Source organism: Anolis sagrei, chromosome 3, assembly GCF_037176765.1.
Source record: "Anolis sagrei isolate rAnoSag1 chromosome 3, rAnoSag1.mat, whole genome shotgun sequence".
Classification (NCBI taxonomy): domain Eukaryota; kingdom Metazoa; phylum Chordata; class Lepidosauria; order Squamata; family Dactyloidae; genus Anolis; species Anolis sagrei.
The window spans coordinates 35,077,306-35,096,871 of NC_090023.1; the positions used below are offsets into that span (position 1 = coordinate 35,077,306).

General features: G+C 37.2%; 1 protein-coding gene across 3 annotated transcripts in view; it reads right to left on the bottom strand.

The window, feature by feature from the left end:
• Positions 1-19,566, bottom strand: part of DCLK1 (doublecortin like kinase 1) — a 247,634-nt gene that overhangs the window by 87,613 nt on the left and 140,455 nt on the right. For all 3 annotated transcript variants that reach the window (XM_060770818.2, XM_060770819.2, XM_060770822.2), the window contains exon 5: positions 2,778-2,894. In XM_060770818.2, the coding sequence (XP_060626801.2) occupies positions 2,778-2,894 (117 nt within the window). The remainder of the gene's footprint in view (positions 1-2,777; positions 2,895-19,566) is intronic.

Consider the following 19,566-nt stretch of genomic DNA (forward strand, 5'->3'; position numbering starts at 1 on the left):
ATGAACAAGTTAACATTCAAAGTACTTGCAGTACTAAAATTCCTCTGCTGCAGAACACACAGCACTGTTTTGGGTCCCACCAACAGCTCATGACTAAATCCCGCTGAAAGTAATGGGAGTGACTAATTTGTATAATTGGTTTCAGTGGGATTTAGCTTTGATATCTTTGGATCAAGGCCAGAGAGTGATTTGCAGTACCACCCAATCTACAGCATTTTATCTCTCTATGGTTGTTTTTCACTGATAAACTGAAATAGCAAAAGTAAATCAACTATTAAAAGCTATACTCTTTAATCAGTATTTAAAATCTATGCTGCACATTTAAATATATGTAAATTTATTCATCAACGTACATTAAGAATATGAGCACACTAGCAATGAACACAATGTACTACGTGACCATTTACATTTAACAGTCAAGCAGATTAATGGCTAGATTTTTAACATATTGCTCAGAGATAATTTTTTTTCAGGGAAATTGACTATATAAAATCAGGACTAATCTTGCGATGGTGCTACAAGAAGGAAGCAGCATCCTGTGAATATTAACATTATTTCAGTTTAAAACTAGTAAAGAAGAGCACAAAACTTTGGTTTGTGTTATGTATATATGTGTGTTTTGCTGGAGGGTTTTTGGCCTCAGGTTAAAACCTGCCTGCAACAAGTGTCTATAGACTATATTTGTAAGAATAATGTGCTTGAAAAAATATTTTATCATGATTTGGGTAGGATTGTATATAGCTGACAGAGCTCAATGATCTCCCAAAACAATTCTGCCAGTTTTCACTGTGATCCTGCAGAAGGCAGCATTTATGGGGTCAGGACATGTAAGTTAGAGAAGGATATTTATGCCAGAACAATGACTGTCTGCAGTTTGGCAGTGATTTACATGTAAAAGAAGAAACATATGTTGCCAAGATTCTCATCCATTCTCAAAGAGCAATTGAAGACTCGACTCACAAACTTTTGATCACAGAATCATGCTGGAGATCATAAAGGTTCCTGGAGAAGTGTAAAAAAAATAGTGGTCCTATCCCCCTAACCCCAGTGAATGTGAAAGGCCACCTGAATAGCACATATTAATTCACTTTCATAACAATACTCTTGGGACTTGCAGTTTAGAGAAGGGCATTTTGAATTTTCAGCCAGAGAGCTGTGGTACGTCTCCAAACTACAAACCCTACAGAATGTAGCTTTGGAAGTTATAAGTAGAATCATGTTGTGATAACTGTATAGTCCGAAAGGCTTCATTAAAGACACAGGCTGCAAAGCAAAATATAGTCTTTTTGCTTCAACTGTGGCCACAGAGCTTCTGGTTGCCATTCAGCACCTTTGCCTATGTCATCAAGGGTGCCTTTGTGACTTGGAGAAGGGAGGGGGATCACCGCCTCCTTTCTTCCTTTCCCTCTCCAACTCTATAACATTAGCAATGATGCCAAGTGATGGCCAGGAGTTCTCTTGATGCATGGCTGCCGCTGCAAAGACAATATGATACAGGTAAAGGTGGCCATCCAGTGGGGCTGAACTGGATTTGTCCCACCTGGATAGGTGGGGCTCCATCACATGAGATGAAGATCGGATGCCCTAGGGCTGGCCATGAATATCGCCACTTCAGATTAGCTCTGTATTAAATGGCATATGTAGATGGGCACTATGACTCTGTTTAGATGTCACAATAAGCCAGAATTCTGAAGAAGATGAGCTCACTGTAGGGAAATGCCACATTGCTGATGCATACTGTTTAATTGTTCCCAAGGCTAAGGGAGTTGGGAACAAACAGAAAGGCAAGCAAATGATTATTATATGATGCTTCATTTTTTGTTTATTCTGAGTAAGGATATGAAGAAAACATTAATATTCACAATCTTATAAAATAAAAGACACTCATATATTCTTGCCAACAAAAAGAACAGCACCATGAATCTTCACATCACAAGATTTTGTTTGGGAACATTCACTTGTGTAAAAATTACACATCTTGTTTCTGCACAGAAAACATATTTTTGTCCAAACAGCAATATTTTTGCACCAGAAAAGGTGTATTTTGCATGTCTTTATATAGAAAACGCATTTTCTGTACCAAAAACCTTGTTTGGATAGAAAATCCACATTTTTTGCATAGAAAATCTACCTAAATTATTCCCAAACTAGAAATAATATCTAGTTTTAGGAGAAAAAAACTCCTAAAATTATTCATTCTTGCACGTGGAAGCAAAATAAGCAGTGAGTTACCCAATGTATACTCATGTATAAGTCAAACAGATTGATAAGTTAAGGGTAGATCTGGGAATAAAAATTATGAAATTTTATATGACCCAAAGATAAATCAAAGATCATTCCATGGAGAAGGGAAAGACGGTATCTCATGAAGCTAGTTGCCCCTGGCTGCTACCATTTTCCCACTAAAATATTCAAAAAGGACAGAAGTTTTGCTGCAAATTTTGACTAAAATTTCTAGACATATACATGAGTACATACAGTACAAGCTTAGTATTAAGGTAGATTTTCAATATGTATCCTAGCTGGGAAAGACAGGTGTAACTAACAATATGCACACATTTTTCAGTTTAGGGACAGCTTCTGTGTCTTCAGTTGGTTAAGTAGAAGACAAAACTTCAGTGGATGTTGCTTGTTACGGAGTTAGGTAACAAGCAACACTCAATATCAATGAAGGTGAAGAAGTAAAGTTGTTTATAGAGTCTGAAACAATTTACCAAGTAAGGCCTTTGAAAGCTCACCTTCAATGATGTATTTAAACTTATACAGAACTGTTTTACCTGAGCTGGTGGATGCTGGAGATTTGCTGCGTCTAGATGGGCCTGGGCTCTTGGTAGCACTCCTACGTGGTGTCGAAGCTATTTTGGTATAGGAGGTGGATTTCACTACCCGACATTCTGAAAGACAAATACATATGTATCTAATTAGTAAACAGTGAACAGCAGTGCATTTTTATAATAGTGATACATGGGGAAAAGCTATACAATGTATGACTTACTCTCCAGAAGATAATTAGATATTGTTAACTAACATAACAACAACAACAGTAATAATAATAATAGTAATAATAATAATAATAATGACTTTATTTTTATACCCCACCACCATCTCTTCAAAGACACAAGCCCAAAAATACAGATTAAAACCCTACAATAAAATAAAATGAAACAAAATAAAATCGACAACAACATCAGAAAAACATTACAATGCCAGTACACATTTTAAAAACAGTACAATGGCTGAAAGATTAAGTGCTGAGTGTGGAAGTATCAGGAAATGTGCAATCGTTCCTAGATAGAGCCCAGGGAAAGTGCAAAATGCACTTCAATTCACTTAAGGTCACAGCTGGGAGGGTAACATCCTTAGGCATTTAAGGTAACAGGAATATAGGTGGGAGGGCCAATGAAAGTACAAAGAGTTATGGTGATATTGATCCAAATTCTCTGGTGAATTGCCTAATCAAATGCACAGCGGAACAGCCAGGTTTTTAACTTCTTGTGGAAAATGGGAAGGGTAGGTGCCAACCTGATCTCTTTGGGTAGCGGGTTCCAGAGCCAAGGGGCCACCACTGGGAAGGCCCTCTCTCTCGTTCCCACCACTCGTTCCTTGAGACGGCAGTGGAAGCGAGATCAGAACCTCCCCAGATGATCTTAAAATATGTGCTAGTTCATAGCGGAAAATGCGATCTCAAAGATAGGCACAGAGAGATACCCAGAAAGATATAGATCTAGATCTATTTGGGGTACATTTATTTTTAATGGTTTTACAGCTGTTATATTTTAAATGATTTTAATTTTTTTAAACTTCACTTTCATTTTAATATTAGAGTTTATTGGTTTTAACTTTTAAAAAGCTAGTCTGATTGAGTTTAATCATATTATAAAATGCAGAACTCTTTCTTTATATTATAATGTCTGTTGTATACATCCTCAGTCTCTGGACTTGCAGAAAGACAGTGTGTGACTCAAACTAATAAAAATTAAATAAACAGACTTATATATACTTGGTCCAGGTCATCATTCTGCATTGTAATCATGTTGCAGAACAAACATGTTGGCTTAAAGGATGTAGAAGAAGTCTTTCTTAAGCTACATAAGGTAATAACAGGACTCTGCCATGTCAGTCATAAAAGGTTTTGAGGACAGTGAAGCAGGTTTGATTTTCCTACATAATCCTCTGGTTTAGCCACATCTCACAATAAAGCAAACAGAATTTATCAGGAGCAGAGGAAAACTGCTCAGAGATCAGTAAAATCAATGTACAGGAAGAACTACTTTCTCACCTGAGACCAAGCCAAGATGCTGGAATTTATATGTGCACACACAATTCTAAATTATCCCTGCAAAATTATTTCTGGGCTAAATTTTAAGGAAACCGAGTATCCACGAGAGTCAATAAATTCTGCTCACAACACAACCTAAAATAACCAAATAAGTCAAATAAAATCTAAAAGAATAAAACATTTACTTGTTAAAATCAATTGCAGCAGGGAGTTATATGACTGTGGTTTTACCAATGCTGTAGAATTAATGCAGTTTGACACCACTTTAATTGCCATGGCTCAATGATAAGGAATCTTGGCGTTTGTAGTTTTATAAGGTTTTTTGCCAAAGGTCTGTCAAAGACTACAGGTATCTCACAAAAATGCACGTCTGATATGGAGATGTCATTGGCCTATATGAGAGAATTTGGTTGTCTGGGTTTATTAGATTAACTTTCTGAAGTCTTGCAATCCATTTTGCATTTAACACCTCCTTGGAGGGCATCTCTTCTTGATGGCTGCCATTATGACTCATCCCCTCCAGTTGGCCCCAATGAGTAAGCATTCTGCTTAGTGGAGGACATCTCCAAGGGAGAAAACCAAGGGAGCTCTCAGCATCCCCATTGCTGAATCAGGCACTTATCAATTTGTATCTCCAAAACCCAAGGCCTTTACTCAGACTGTTCAGTAAAACCCACACATATCTGAATCAATCAGCATAAACTGATCACAATCAGATCAAGATATAGTTTGCTCTTTATTCACTGTAAGTTAGCTTCCGAAAACTATGACTTTTTTTATTCTAAGAGCAACTGTAATACTGTTCTCTGATGAGGATACTCACACCTGTCTAGAGCCAAACTAACTTTCCCCGCATTACCAATCTAAAATCAACCCCGTAATGCATTTTGATCAAGTATGTAATGGCCAGATAAGCCCTTTGTTTAAAACTAGCAGAATACTCTGCTCTGTGCAGAAAAAGGTAGAGCTTCTTGAAAAGCTGAGCTTAGGATATTGATCTACAGATATAAAGTGGCATCTGCTGGGGTTTGGTTCCAGAGTCCCCAATGGATACCTTAATAATAATAATAATAATAATAATAATAATAATATACTTTATTTAAAATCCATGGATGCTCAAGTCTCATTGTATACAACAGCATCATAAAATGGCCTCCCTTCCAGGAAAAATCAAACATCCTTTTTTGATTTTAAAAAGAGTATTTTCAAAAATCTCTCTGGTTGCTGATGCTGGAAGTGATTATTTTTCCCCCTCATATTAACACATTTTCAAAGCAAAGTTAGCCCCTCCCCCCACTTTTCAACATTATGGGATTCCCCCCCCCCCCCAAGTACCTACAATAAATTGTACGTATTGTAACACAGTGGTTTGCTATGAGTTTTCCAGGCTTAAGAAGCATTATTTTCTGATGTTTTGCCCACATCTATGGCACGCATCCTCAAAGGTTCTGAGGTTTGTTGGAAACTAGGCAAGTGAGGTTTATATATCTGTGGAATGTCCAGGGTGGGAGAAAGAGCTCTTGTCTGCTTGAAGCAAGTGTGAATTTGCAATTGGCCACCTTGAATTAGCATTTAATAGCCCTGTAGCTTCAAAGCCTGACTGATTGGTGCCTGGGGGATCCTTTGTTGGGGATTGTTAGCTTGTCCTGATTGATTCTTGTCTGAAATTCCCCTATTTTTTGACACAGTTTTCTCCTATATACACATTTTGTGCATCATTCTCCACACTCATACAGACATCACATACTATGTTACAAACCTTTTAAAAATGTTCTTTTTATATGTAATCTCTCCTAACATATGCATATTTGTGGAAAAAATGACAGGAAATCAGCATAACTAAAATATAAAAAAACCTGAAGAACAACTGCATTTTCCTTTCTGGTCATAGTCTGGCAAATGTGAATTGGGTTAATACATATTAAAATGAAAATTAGATTTTGCTCCGGTTCTTGTTTGGAGGACTTTAATCACAATCAGTCAGGGACCATCCTATAAAATGTAATGACATTACAAAGTCATGTAGCTAGATTTAGCATAATGCTGAATTAGTCACCATTCAGACTATTCAGAGTATGGGCAGAGTATGGCTGTATTTTAAAGTGCAATGGGCCTTTCCAATCTGTGAGCTCCTGATCTGCATTTCAATTGACCGTGAATTTCCATGGCTCCTACCTCCTGGACACGTTGATGCAGACACATGCATGCTGTTGCCATTTAATAATATGGGATATAATTATCCACTTTATTGGCACCCAAATCCCAGAACCAAATTCCCATGGATCCAGAAGGTCCATTGGAAGAAACCTCTACTTCCAATAACATTATTGTTGTTTTCAGACTTCTGAAAAATACTTGGAGGAAACAGTCAACTATAAACATCCTGTTTTATCTTGTATGTGAACTACAGTCAGGGGGGTTCATGGAAGTAGCATGAAAAATATTCTACACCAATGCTAGTCTCAATTTTTGACTGGTTATTTTTGTGTAACCAAAATAGCATTATCCAGACAGAAGTAGAACTGAAAAGTTTATTAAAGCCCCAAATAACTTCAGAAGAAAGTATTCTGAAAAACAATTTCACATCCTAGTAAAGTCTGGATGTGCCTAAATACCCCAGAATGCTGGTTGTTGGGTGAAGAAGAACTATAAAAATCAAGTGGGCAGGGATGGATGGATGAATCTGTTTCCGTTTTTATAACTTGACCTTTCTACAACACACATTTGTTCCACCCGATTTCTGAGTTAATTTGAGAATTTTTGGTGACAAGTACACAGGAAAATCCATTCAAAAATATATCTTGCTGTGTGCAATCTACATATATTTTAATGCTGGGATTAGAAGAAATTCATAGTGTTATTATATCCACATTCCTACATGGATCCAACAAATATCAATCACTCTATCATTAATCAACTGGTATTATTGTTGGAATGGATAAATAGCAGCAGGAATATAAAATGTCTGACTCTTACTTTCTTTTCTTATGTAAAGATGTATTGGGTTAAAGAAGTGAAAGAATAAGTTCTGTGATCCTTTGTTATTTCAGCTCCACATGAAAGCAGGCTTTCATGTCAAGCTGAGTTTTGTGTGGGAAGGGCACTTCCCATTTTGTGCTTCCAAATAAATGGAATACATGAAAGAAATGGAAGCAATGGTGTAAACAAATATCACACACTTATCTATTGCTTAACACTTTCTATTAAGGACACTATTGTACTATACTGTTGTATATGAGACTTGACCAGCCACTGTAGATTTTGATACTTACAAGAGGTCCTGAAACTAAATCCCAGCAGATACTGTGGGCCTACTGTACATTGGTTCAACGGGCTATTAAAAGTATTAAAGGACTAGCTGGAAAAAAAGCTCAGGTTGTATCTGCACTGCCATATAATCCAGTTCAAACTGCACTATATGGCAGTGTAGATTCAGTCTCAGTTCTGAGTCCCCTGGAGAGCTGTTGCAATGAAGGATAAGACATCTGGTATATGACAGCATCTTGTCTTCCTATGATTATCAGAAAATGATGAACTAGAGAACACTTGGAATAATTGGTTTCCTCTGTATCTAAGCAATAATACCCTCAGATCTGTTTCTGTCAAATCTTGCCTCACTTTGATCTTCAGCCTGCTGTCCTCCTCTTATAGATCTGTTATCACACTCTCCACTCCTCCCACGTGGCTTAGCAGGCTACAATATTTTCATGGCTTTGATTCATCCTATAATTTGTTATTGATCAGGGCTTAGATTTGCAGACCACTCAGGCTTCCCATTCAGCATTAGTGCCTATCCTAAAGCCATTCCCTCTTGCAGTTCTTACATGATTTCTGCCTGGCTTCACTTCTGATATACCTGACATCAGGGCAATTAAACAAGTGCAACTTTAGAGAGCTGTTCATAAACAAAGTCAAAAGTCTATGTGAAGTTGCTCTGGGGCACACACACGTAGCACTGTTGCACTTAACATTGCAATTCTGCTTTTCAAGAATGCAAAAGGAAAGAGCTTATAGCACAAAATATTTCACAGAAATACTTTGAAACAATGAGAAGGAAAAATAATCAATGTTCTATTGACCCAATCACAGAATTTACAATAAAACAGTCACATTTCAAATTGATGCCTCACACTGGTGAACAAGCAAATAGCACAAGTTTCAAATATGTGAAATTATAGTATTGCCTAATATTATACAGGAATGAACATGAAAAATAAGAAAAAAGACAACTGATGGAGAGATGGCAAGACATAATGTGGTGTCTGTGCTAGCGTAAAACAATGAAATGAGTAGAAGTATACTACTTTTATGTAATTATTTGTGAACAAGTCGAATTTGGTTAGTAATCCTATTAATGAGAGGTTTCCAAGATTGCCCTGCTCAGGTATTATTTGACTGAATCAATCACCCTGTAATTGTGGTCTCCCTCTTTTCTTACTGTCTCCCATTTTACTATTAACATATTTTCTAATGAACCATGACATTTCCTGATATGTCCAAAGTATGACAGCCTCCGTTTAGTGTTTCATTTGAGTCAACACTCTATTTTAGCAGCTTACGATATCAGTAGAACTCTTCTTGCACATTACATCTTAAATAAGTTGCTCATCTTCCTATCAGTTTCCGTCACTGTCCGGTTTTCATTTCTTTACATGGAAATTGGAAATACTTTGCATGCAATTATTCTGATGTAAGAATTCAACAATATATTTACACTTGAGGATCTTATCTAATTCCTTCATAGCTTCAATTCTAAGACCTCAGGTGCCACCTAGACTGTAGAATTAATGCAGTTTGACACCACTTTAACTGCCATGGCTCAATGCTCTGGAAACATGGGAGTGGTGGTTTTGCAGACCATTTAGCCTTTTCTGTCAGAGTGCGGGTGCATAGCTTTGAGCCATTGCAGTTAAAGTGGTGTCAACTGAATTAATTTTACAGAGTAAATCCAGTCTTAGTCTTTTGATTTCTTGACAGTAGTTTCCATTTTGATGAACAACTGAGCAAAGACACAGAAAATGTTGAATTATTTCAGTGTCTTTATTATCCACTTTAAAGTTAGGCAAATCACCTATAGCCATTATTTTTGCCTTTTTAATATTAAACTGTAACTCAGCTTTTGCAAATTCTTCCTTATCATAGAATCATAGAGTCGGAAGAGACCTTGTGGGCCATCCAATCCAACACCCTGCCAAGAAGCAGGAAAATCAGATTCAACGCACTCCCAACAAATGGCCATCTAGCCTCCAAAGAAGAAGCCTCCACCACATTTTGGGGCAGACAGTTCCATTGCTCAACAGTTCTCACAGTCAGGAAGTTCTTCCTAAAAGTTCTTCCTAATGTTCAGGTAGAATCTCCTTTCCTGTAATTTGAAGCCATTATTCTGCATCCTAGTCTCCAGGGCAGCAGAAAACAAGCTTGCTCCCTCCTCTCTATGACTTCCCATCACATATTTATACATGGCCATCATGTCTCCTCTCAGCCTTCTTTTTAACAGGCTAAACATGCCCAGCTCTTTAAGCTGCTCCTCACAGGGCTTGTTCTCCAGACCCTTGATCATTTTGGTCACCCTCCTCTGGACACATTCTAGCTTGTCAACATCTCCCTCAAATTGTGGTGCCCAGAATTGGACATAGTATTCCAGATGTGGTCTGACCCAGGCAGAATAGAGGGGTAGCATGACTTCTCTAGATCTAGACACTAGACTCCTATTGATGCAGGCCAAAATCACATTGGCTTTTTTTGCTGCCGCATGACATTGTTGGCTTATTGTTGGCTCGTGTTGGCTCATGTTTCCATTAAGAGTGGTTCTATGTAATATGGTGTTGTATACATATCTTACTTTGTTAATGTTCCTTCCCCCAATTTCATGTCTGCTTCTATTGACTCTAATCCAGCTTCCAGCATGATATATTCTACATATAAATTACAGAGATAAAATGCAATGTTGTTTGACCCACTTGTCTATTTTGTTTCTCCATATTGTGTCCTGACAGCAGCTGTGTAGGTTACTTATCAGGACAATCAGGTGCCCATCACTATTTATGCATAGTCATTTAGAAAGGAAAGGAGGAAATCCCAATAACCCTTTCCCCTGCATTTTCTGCATCTGAAATATTTCAGTAGTATAACTTTCCTATAATAGGCCATGTAATGTAAAGTAAGTAGAATGAAGCTATACTGGAGAAACTGAAGAGACCTAGCAGAATTGCAGCATTCCCATTCCTCCAGCTTCCTTGAAGTGTTATTTGAATTATCAGTGGAACAAAAATGCTTATTTGTAAACCAGATCAGAACTTGTAACGGAAAATTTGCTCAAGTTAAACCCTAATCCTTAACCATCTCCTGCTTTTTGTGTGTGAAGTTGTTTGTGTGGCAGGGATTAATTTTTGGAATCTCCCCAAGGTTATTAAAAAACGATTTCTGAAAGATGGAGACTTTCCCGTCATTTTGAAAACATCTGTACTATAAAGATAAGCCACACAGAGGATCAAAGATGTCTCCGGTTGCCGAAAAGTTATTTTATTGAAAGCTTAGGATGCCATCTCTGTTATTGTTCAAATGGCATCAATAATAGGGCAGTAATTTTGTAGCTTTCACAGACCCTGAAGGGCAATGAGAAACAATATAACAATGTATTTCAGTTTTCAGTGGTGAAGAAGGCATTATAAAAGATAGAGCTTCTTACTGCACAGTTTAAAAAGCATACTTTTAATTAAAATATATTCTCTTGACAAAATTATGATGTTTGAAGAAATGAGATTGTTTAGGTTAATACCCTATACAGTCATCCCTCCACATTAGCAAGTTAAACATTTACAGATTTGATTATATGTCAATATCAGTATTTACTTTCCTCTCAATATTAGTATTATTAAATACTATTCAATACTTCTCTAGTACTTTCTAGGTTCTCCAACACAATTCAGTGATCAGGTTCTGCCAGAAGTTGATCACAGAATGGCACTCAAGGGTAGAAATGCCCAGAGAACCTATTTTGGACACATATAGAACAGTATCTGAGAGGAAAGTAATATAATCAATTCTGTAAATGCTTAACTTGCTAATGTGAAAGGGTGACTGTATAGGTAATAATAAATAAATAAACAAATAAATAAATACTTCATTTATACCCTGCCCCATCTCCCTAAGGGGACTCGGAGTGAAGAAGAGAAGAACTTTATTTTTCTACCCTGCCTCCATCTCCCCGAAGGGACTCGGGGCGGCTTACATGGGGCCCAAGCCCAGGCAGAATACAATTAAAATAAAGCAATAACAATTAAAACAGCATAAAATAACATAACATAAAGTGGCTTACAACAATGTAAATAACACAAAAATAAAAATAAAACGATAATAAAATAAACCAGTAACCAATTTAAATAGAACCAACACAAGTAACTAAACAATCCATAACAGTGAAAAGAGTAAACCAAACATATGAAATTAACAATTAGCCAATTAACAATATTGGGTTGTTGTGAGTTTTCTGGGCTGTGTGGCCATGTTCCAGAAGCATTTTCTCCTAACGTTTCACCTGCATCTATGGCAGGCATCCTCCGAAGTTGTGAGGTCTGTTGGAAACTAGGAAAATTGGGTTTATATATATGTGAAAAGTCCAGGGTGGGAGAAAGAACTCTTATTTGTTGGAGGTAGGTGTGAATATTTCAACTGGCCATCTTGATTAGCACTTACTGGCCTTGCAATTTCAAGATCTGGCTTCTTACTGCCTGGGAGAATCGTTTGTTGGGAGGTGATTAGCTGGCCCAATTGTTTCTCGTCTGGAATTGTCCTGTTTTTGAGTGTTGTTCTTTATTTACTGTTATGATTTTAGAATTTTTTAAAATACTGGTAGCAAGATTTTGTTTGTTTTTATGGTTTCTTCCTTTCTGTTGAAACTGCCCACATGGTTGTGGATTTCAATGGCTTCTCTGTGTTGTCTGACATGGTAGTTGTTAGAGTGGTCCAGCATTTCTGTGTTCTCAAATAATATGCTGTGTCCAGGTTGGTTCATCAAGTGCTGAGTTAGTCTGCAGTGCCTTTCATGTTCCTTGATTCGTGTTTGGGCAATGCTACATTTGGTGGTCCCTATGCAGACTTGTCCACAGCTGCATGGTATATAGTAGACTCACAACAACCCAGTGATTCTAGCCATGAAAGCCTTCTACAATAAATTAGCATATTAATATATCCGGTTCAGGGCTGACCATAGTCCATGGAAAGAAGTGCTGCAGAATAAATGCTATCAATTCACATGTAAAGTTGGGCAGCCACAAAGGATATAGCAAAGGTAATTCCACCTTCTCCAACATTCATGGACCTCCATGGCCAGTTTATTCTTTTCAAGACCAAGTATATTTTAATCGTTATTTCCTAATGTAGTAGTGGTGTGGGGAAGAAATCTGCCACAGAAATAGCTGAAAATATGGTAATTTGTGCACTTCTAAAGGTTTCTAGAGATGTGATTCTCCATTATCAAATGTTTTCTGTAATAATTAGGCTTTTGAGGTCAAGGAGCATTGGGTGTCCCATGTGGAAACAAATCACTCGGGTGGGGGGCAATGCTCCTTCTGATTAGTGAATGCAAAACTATGGAGTTGTAATCAGACATTTATTGTATTTGGTGTAGAACCAATAGAACAAATGCTTACAATGGGTTTTCACCCATTGAAACCCATAATTGATTTCAATAAGTATATCCAGGGATGGCTAAATCTGGATCTAATTTGTGGATAACAGGATATGTATAATATAGTGACTGTTAGAAGCATGACAGATATTTATGAGCTTGTAAACTACAGATCTTTTAGGTCTTAAGGAAGAAATTTATTTTAAGACAAGGAGAAATATTACCAATCTCTCCCCAACAACCTTCACATAGTCCCATTTTAAAAGTGCTAAATTTGAAAGCAGGCACTAGCAAAATGACCGTAGATAATGTTAAATGAAACTCAACATATATAGATCTCAGATGAGCCTGGAGCTTCACTCCAAAATGCAAATAATGAGTTCTATGGTTTGACCTAGAAAAATTATTAATTACAAAGCCAGTGAAAAATGCTTTGGAAGACCTTCATATCTCTATGGCTGCAAAGTGTGAATAACTCTTCATAATACAATTGGTGAAATGTTCTTGGATCTGAGAAGCGCTTGAAAGCTGAGGCCTGTGACTCAGGAGCTGGAGCCCACAGTTGGTCCTGGCTAGCGTCCAGAATTAAAGTTCTTTGTGCACTAATGTCCTCCACCTTTAAATAAAATGGAATCTGAGAAAAGTTGCCAATGACCTCAAAGTAAGAAGGCAAATTAGTCAGGTTACTGTTGCTGGTTTTTTTTTTTCAATCAGCTGGTGGCCTCACATTCGAAGTGTGACCCTTAATATTGACTTTTTAAAAAATCATAGAAATTTACTGGCTTGCAAGGGAAGCAGAAATGATAAAATGACTCTCAGCCAACTCTTGTGTCATCTAGTGTACATCTTGTGTTAATTAAGTAGTCCTACTTTGAGCGGAGAGGGGGCAAGGCCACTGGCACGCAATTCAAAACAGCTATGCACAAATTGCAGCACATACCAAAAACTTGGAAAATGTGACTGGTCTAAAACCCATAGAATATCCGAGGCAGCATGGTTGATGGTCATATTGGTTAGGAACTTCTTGGCTGAGAGGATTCTGAAGGTTATAGTCCAACTCCTAGAACATCATAGGTCCTAATGCTGTAACTCACAACACCAGAGGTGCATTCACTTGCTCATCCTCTAATTTGATATGAATTATTTTTGTCATCAATGTTTTTCTACACTCTGTATTGGACAAACAGGGAAATATCTATGAAAGAAGTTAACAATGCCTAGTATAGTCCTGTAACTTTATGGGTCCATACTTGAACATTGTACTGGTATTCTTTCACATAATTTGCTTACTATCACCAAGTGTTCTCTTATATGAACATCAACAATTTAAGATATGCAGATGACATATTATTTCCAAAATATAACAAAGACTTGGAACAGTTACTGAAGTAAGTCAAAGAAGAGGGTGCAAAGGGGGGTTTACAGATGAACATTAAGAAAACAAATAAATAACTACAGATGATTTATATAACTTTAAACCAGCCCCTACCCTGGTAGCTTTTAAGAAAGATCTAAAAACTTGGCTCTTCCGATGTGCCTTTGGAGAGTGATCACATACCCCATTTCTGGCTGTTCCAACCTTAGTGCCATCTTCATGATGCACTTTCCTCCCCGTCCATAATGAAGGTCTAACCCCACTGTTCATTCCTTATGAGCTCCTCCCTCAGAAATACACTTTTCCACTACTATCTCATCCAGGGTTTTATCATGTTCTTATCCTGTGCATTTGGCCTGCCCATTGTGTTCCATCTCTTCATTATGTTATTTTGCAACTATTTATTTTATTTTGTTACTTTATGTATCTTATTTGGATGTAATTTTTTGTTTCTTTGTGTTTTATTTTGTTGTATTGTATTTTTGGGCTTGGCCTCATGTTAGCTGCCCCGAGTCCCCATTGGGGAGATGTTGGCGGGGTATGAATAAAGATTATTATTATTATTATTATTATTATTATTATTATTATTATCATTATTAAAGTAGACAGTGTAGGCATTGCAATAGTTAATATTTTCTATACTTTGGCTTAATAATAAATCAGAATACAGACTGTAGGAAAGAAAGGAGGAGGAGATGATAACTTGGAAAGATAGCTATGAAAGAACTAAACAAGATCTCAAGAGTATATATACATATTTACATACACTTAAGATTGTCCGTATGCTATCACATTTCCCATTTCTATGTATGAATGTAAAAGCTGGACAGTGAAGAAAGTGAATAGGAAGAAAATCAGTTCAACTTAAATGTGCCGGAATAGAGTTCTGCAGATAGAATAGTCTGCCAAAAAAGACAAATTTTTCTTGAATGCCATTATGACGAGATCAAAGTTGTCATAGGGTACATCTATACTGACTATTTAATGCAGTTTCAATTCAGATTCATTGCATGGTGTTAGACTACACAAGCCACAAAAGCACACTACAGCATGCTTTAAGGGTTTTAAATTGAGGTAAGCAAAGTCAGGGGGAAGTCTGAAATAAAGTCCTCAATTTGCACCACAGTGCTATAGTGCAAACCACATTACACAGTGAAATCAATCCCACAGAAAGTAAATCATTGTGTGGACACTTGAAGTACTCTATTGATCCAAACGTGCATTCCAGGATGTGTGTGCGTGTATGTGTAAAAATGAATTCTCCATGGCTTGCCTATAGTCTCCATTTTGATTAATAATTGAACCAAAGTATATAAAATCATGAATTATTTTAATACCTACACTGTCATGTCATGGATACTGTGGATCCAGGAACTTGTTTAAGGCCAGTATCTGTGGTTTGTATAATCTGTGTGGGAAGTTTGGCCCAATTCTATTGGTGCGGTTCAGAATGCTCTTTGATTGTAGGTGAACTATAAATCCCAGCAACTACAACTCCCAAATGTCAAGATCTTTTTTCACCAAACTCCACCAGTGTTCAAATTTGGGCATATTGAGTATTCATGCCAAGTTTGGTCCAGATCCATCATTGTTTGAGATCACAGTGCTCTCTGGATGTAGGTGAACTACAACTCCAAAACTCAAGGTCAATGCCCACCAAACCCTTGTTGGTCATGGGAGTTATCTGCCAACTTTGGTTCAATTCTATCATTGGTGGAGTTCAGAATGCTCTTTGATTGTAGGCTAACTATAAATTCCAGCAACTACAACTCCTAAATGACAAAAGCAATCCCCCAACCACACCAGTTTTCAAATTTGGACGTATTGGGCATTTGTGCCAAATTTCATCCAGTGAATGAAAATGCATCCTGCATATCAGATAGTTATGATTCATAACAGCAGCAAAATTCCAGTTATGAAATAGCATCATAAATAATTTTATGGTTGGGGTCACCACAATGAGGAACTGTATTAAGGTCGTGGCGTTAGGAAGGTTGAGAAACACTGCTTTAAACAAAGGTCCTGCACTGCTCTGTGCTGAGGAAGTTTCCTTGACTAATGGTTTGTACAATCTAGTATTGGAAATATCATATGTTATAATACCAATATTGATATTAGAGTACTACATTTCAAACCTGAGGTGCCTTTTTATATGAAATACTGGAGCTGAGCTGTAGGGGGAAATCTGGCAAAAGATAACATTTCCTTTGAAGTTGACAACCTTCCACAAAATGTGAATGAGTCATCATCAGCAAAGCATGTTATGCCTGGCAGAGCAGTTCACAAATTTATGAGCTACACCAGATATCTTTTTGTGAATTAAATGTGTACTTTTGCTGCAGGAAGTGATGCTTTGCCAAGGAAATCCAATCCTATCTTATAATTCCACTTTAAAACTAAAAATTCAAAACTTTTTAACTCATTACCTAATTTAGGTAAAAAAACCCACTTCCTTATGCAATGCAATTACTGATTTATGAACGAATAAACCCATGAAACTTCCTATCAGTCTTATTGTTCCAATGGTTCTATCCTAAACATTATCTTGAAGTAATGGAGAATAGAGTGGGTGGATTAAAATTTCAAGGAAATTACAAGTTTGGTTTCCTCAGTCAACATAAAGTTGAAAACAACTTGATACCCTTTAGATATTTTCAACTCCAGCAGGACCAATGGTCAAGAATTATGGGACTCCAAAGAATTATCAACTGTTTACCTTTGTTGCATGCTGTTAAAATCTAGTAGAGGGGGGAAAGCATCAGATGATGTTCCCTGGTTTTACTAGGGAAACTGTCCTAGTCTCTGTATTGTTTCAATACAGGTTCATATCAGGCTTTGTCACAAATACCATATTGAAAATGACTCATTTGAGAGACAAAGGAGAGTGCTACTATTGGTTATTCCTGATCTCATTGAGAGTTTTGACAGTACCATTCATAATTATCTAGGACTCACAGTCCAAGGTCAGAGAAGGGAGAAAATGTTTGCAGTGGTTCCATTCTTTTGTGTATGGCCCAACACTACAAAGTTGTACTTGAAGAATACATCTAAGTGCCAATTCCTCTCTAGTTTGAGCCTCCACAAAAGTAAGGCTTACTTCCAATTACAATTTATGCCAGCTACAGCTTACAGGATTTATAATCCACCAATTCCCTGGAGAGCCAAGATTCCTAACATGATCTACATGAACCCCTGTAACCTGTTGATTTGAAGTGCATTATAGAATGCAGCTCTACATCTCATTTTCATCTCCATCATATGAGGTGTGCTGAAGCAGACTGGATGGGAACCAATAAAACAAGGCTTAAACATGAAAATACAGTCAGTGTAAGTGGTTCCTCTGGCTCAATTATTTGTGTTCAACCTATCTGCACTGCCCTTCATGGAACAGGTTTATTACTTGAGTGTTATTATTCTTATTATGTTTGCTTATTTATTTAATATATTTATCATGTCAGAAGCAAATTGAGTTATCATGTATTAAAAAACACAAACAAATTTAAAGACCTGGCATTATGCTAAATATCCTTTGAACAGAAGCTGGCCACTTCAAGTGCCTTTAGTGTTGCTGTAAGGTCCTCCATTGAGCATGTGACTGGGCTCAGGTGGCATTGTAGTAAGCGGTCTGTGGTTTCCTCATCTCCACACTCACATGTCATGGAGTCCACTCTGTAGCCCCATTTCTTAAGGTTGGCTCTGCTTCTTGTGGTGCCAGAGCACAGCCTGTTTAGTGCCTTCTAGGTCGCCCAGTCTTCCGTCTGCCGAGGAGGGAGTCTCTCATCTGGTATCGGCCACTGATTGAGGTTCTGGGTTTTTGGTTGCCACTTTTGGACTCCCAGGTATTTTGGTGTGCAGCAGTGCTCCAGTGGGATTCCTTCCCAGGTAATCCTCAGAGCTTGAGATTTCTTTAATTAATAATAATAATAATAATAATAATAATATTCTAGGCAAAATTTGGTATGAGTAAAAGTTGTTCTGCAGGCATGAAAACTGTGTGCGCTATATAGAGGAGCTTAGTTTTCCAATTATTCATTGAGCACATTCAGTAAACATTTTAAAATCCAAAATGAATATTTTTGTGGCTCATTTGGAAATTGATCTTGCAAACCCATTCAATTAATAGGGATAATGGCCCTTCCAACATGAGTTTGAGAAATTCGAATCAAGCATCTTTGTTCAATACCTAATGCTTTTAAATTAGTACTTATTGATAAGAACCAATTTTGACTCTAATCTATGGTTATAGTGAAAAGTTTCAAGCAAAAAGGATAGATAAGATACCACTGTCTTCTGTTAAGAGTGCAGCTACTGTTGCTAGGTCTGCAGATATGCTTTTAAAAAGAATTCTAAAAGGAAAAAAAGAGCTTTCTCTACAATATAATAGAATAGATGCAACTGCTTATCTGCAAAAGCAAATTTGTTTCATTTGATTTTTTTTTGTTCCAAGTGCAGCAGAAGCTGAGGACAGCCATTGCTGGGTGATTTAGGAAGATATAATTCTTTTAAAGAGTGTATGAGTTGTCTTTGTCTAGCTGCCAATGTGCTGCCAATGGGAAATTTCAGCCAAAACCCCCTTCAAAACGAATGACAGACAGTTTAAGAATAAGACATCATTATGATCCACAGCTTCCTCTAATCAATGATTTAATAGGACAGAAGACAATTGCTTTGTTATCAGATGTTATTTCATTTATTCGTTTTAATTACTTCATAGCACAACCATCTCAAAATTTGCTGCAGTGCAGGAGAAAATGAAAGGAAGGGAACAAAACTATAAAACAGAGTGTGCTAATGCATCTGTTTCCAGATGGGACTCATTGAGCTCCAGCACATAATAAAAGTGGAGAAAGGCTTCTTCTGCAAATGAGCTTCAAAAATCCCCATGATAAAGACAAGCAGAAATAAATAGGTGGTCTTTTAAAAAAAACATATTATGAACAAAGAGTCTAATTTATCTTCATTACATGCTGAGAGTTTTTTATGTCTAAAATCCCCTTGCACTAGATGAACTACATGTTCAGGAGGGCAGGGGAAAGGGGAATTTGACACGTTAACACAATATAACAAACCTCCCATGGCAACTCCAGCTGCCCCATCCTCCCAAGAAGGAAAGCAGTGGGCCAAAAGGGAAATTAATCTTTTTTTTTTTTAACCACATGGCTACAATCATTTTACAGCTAGTTTCTCTAAATCAGTCACAGCATTCATGGGAGCAAAAGTACACAAAAGGGAGAGTTCAGGTAATTGAGTTTTATTTTGTTCTGGAGAGCAAGTTAGCATTAA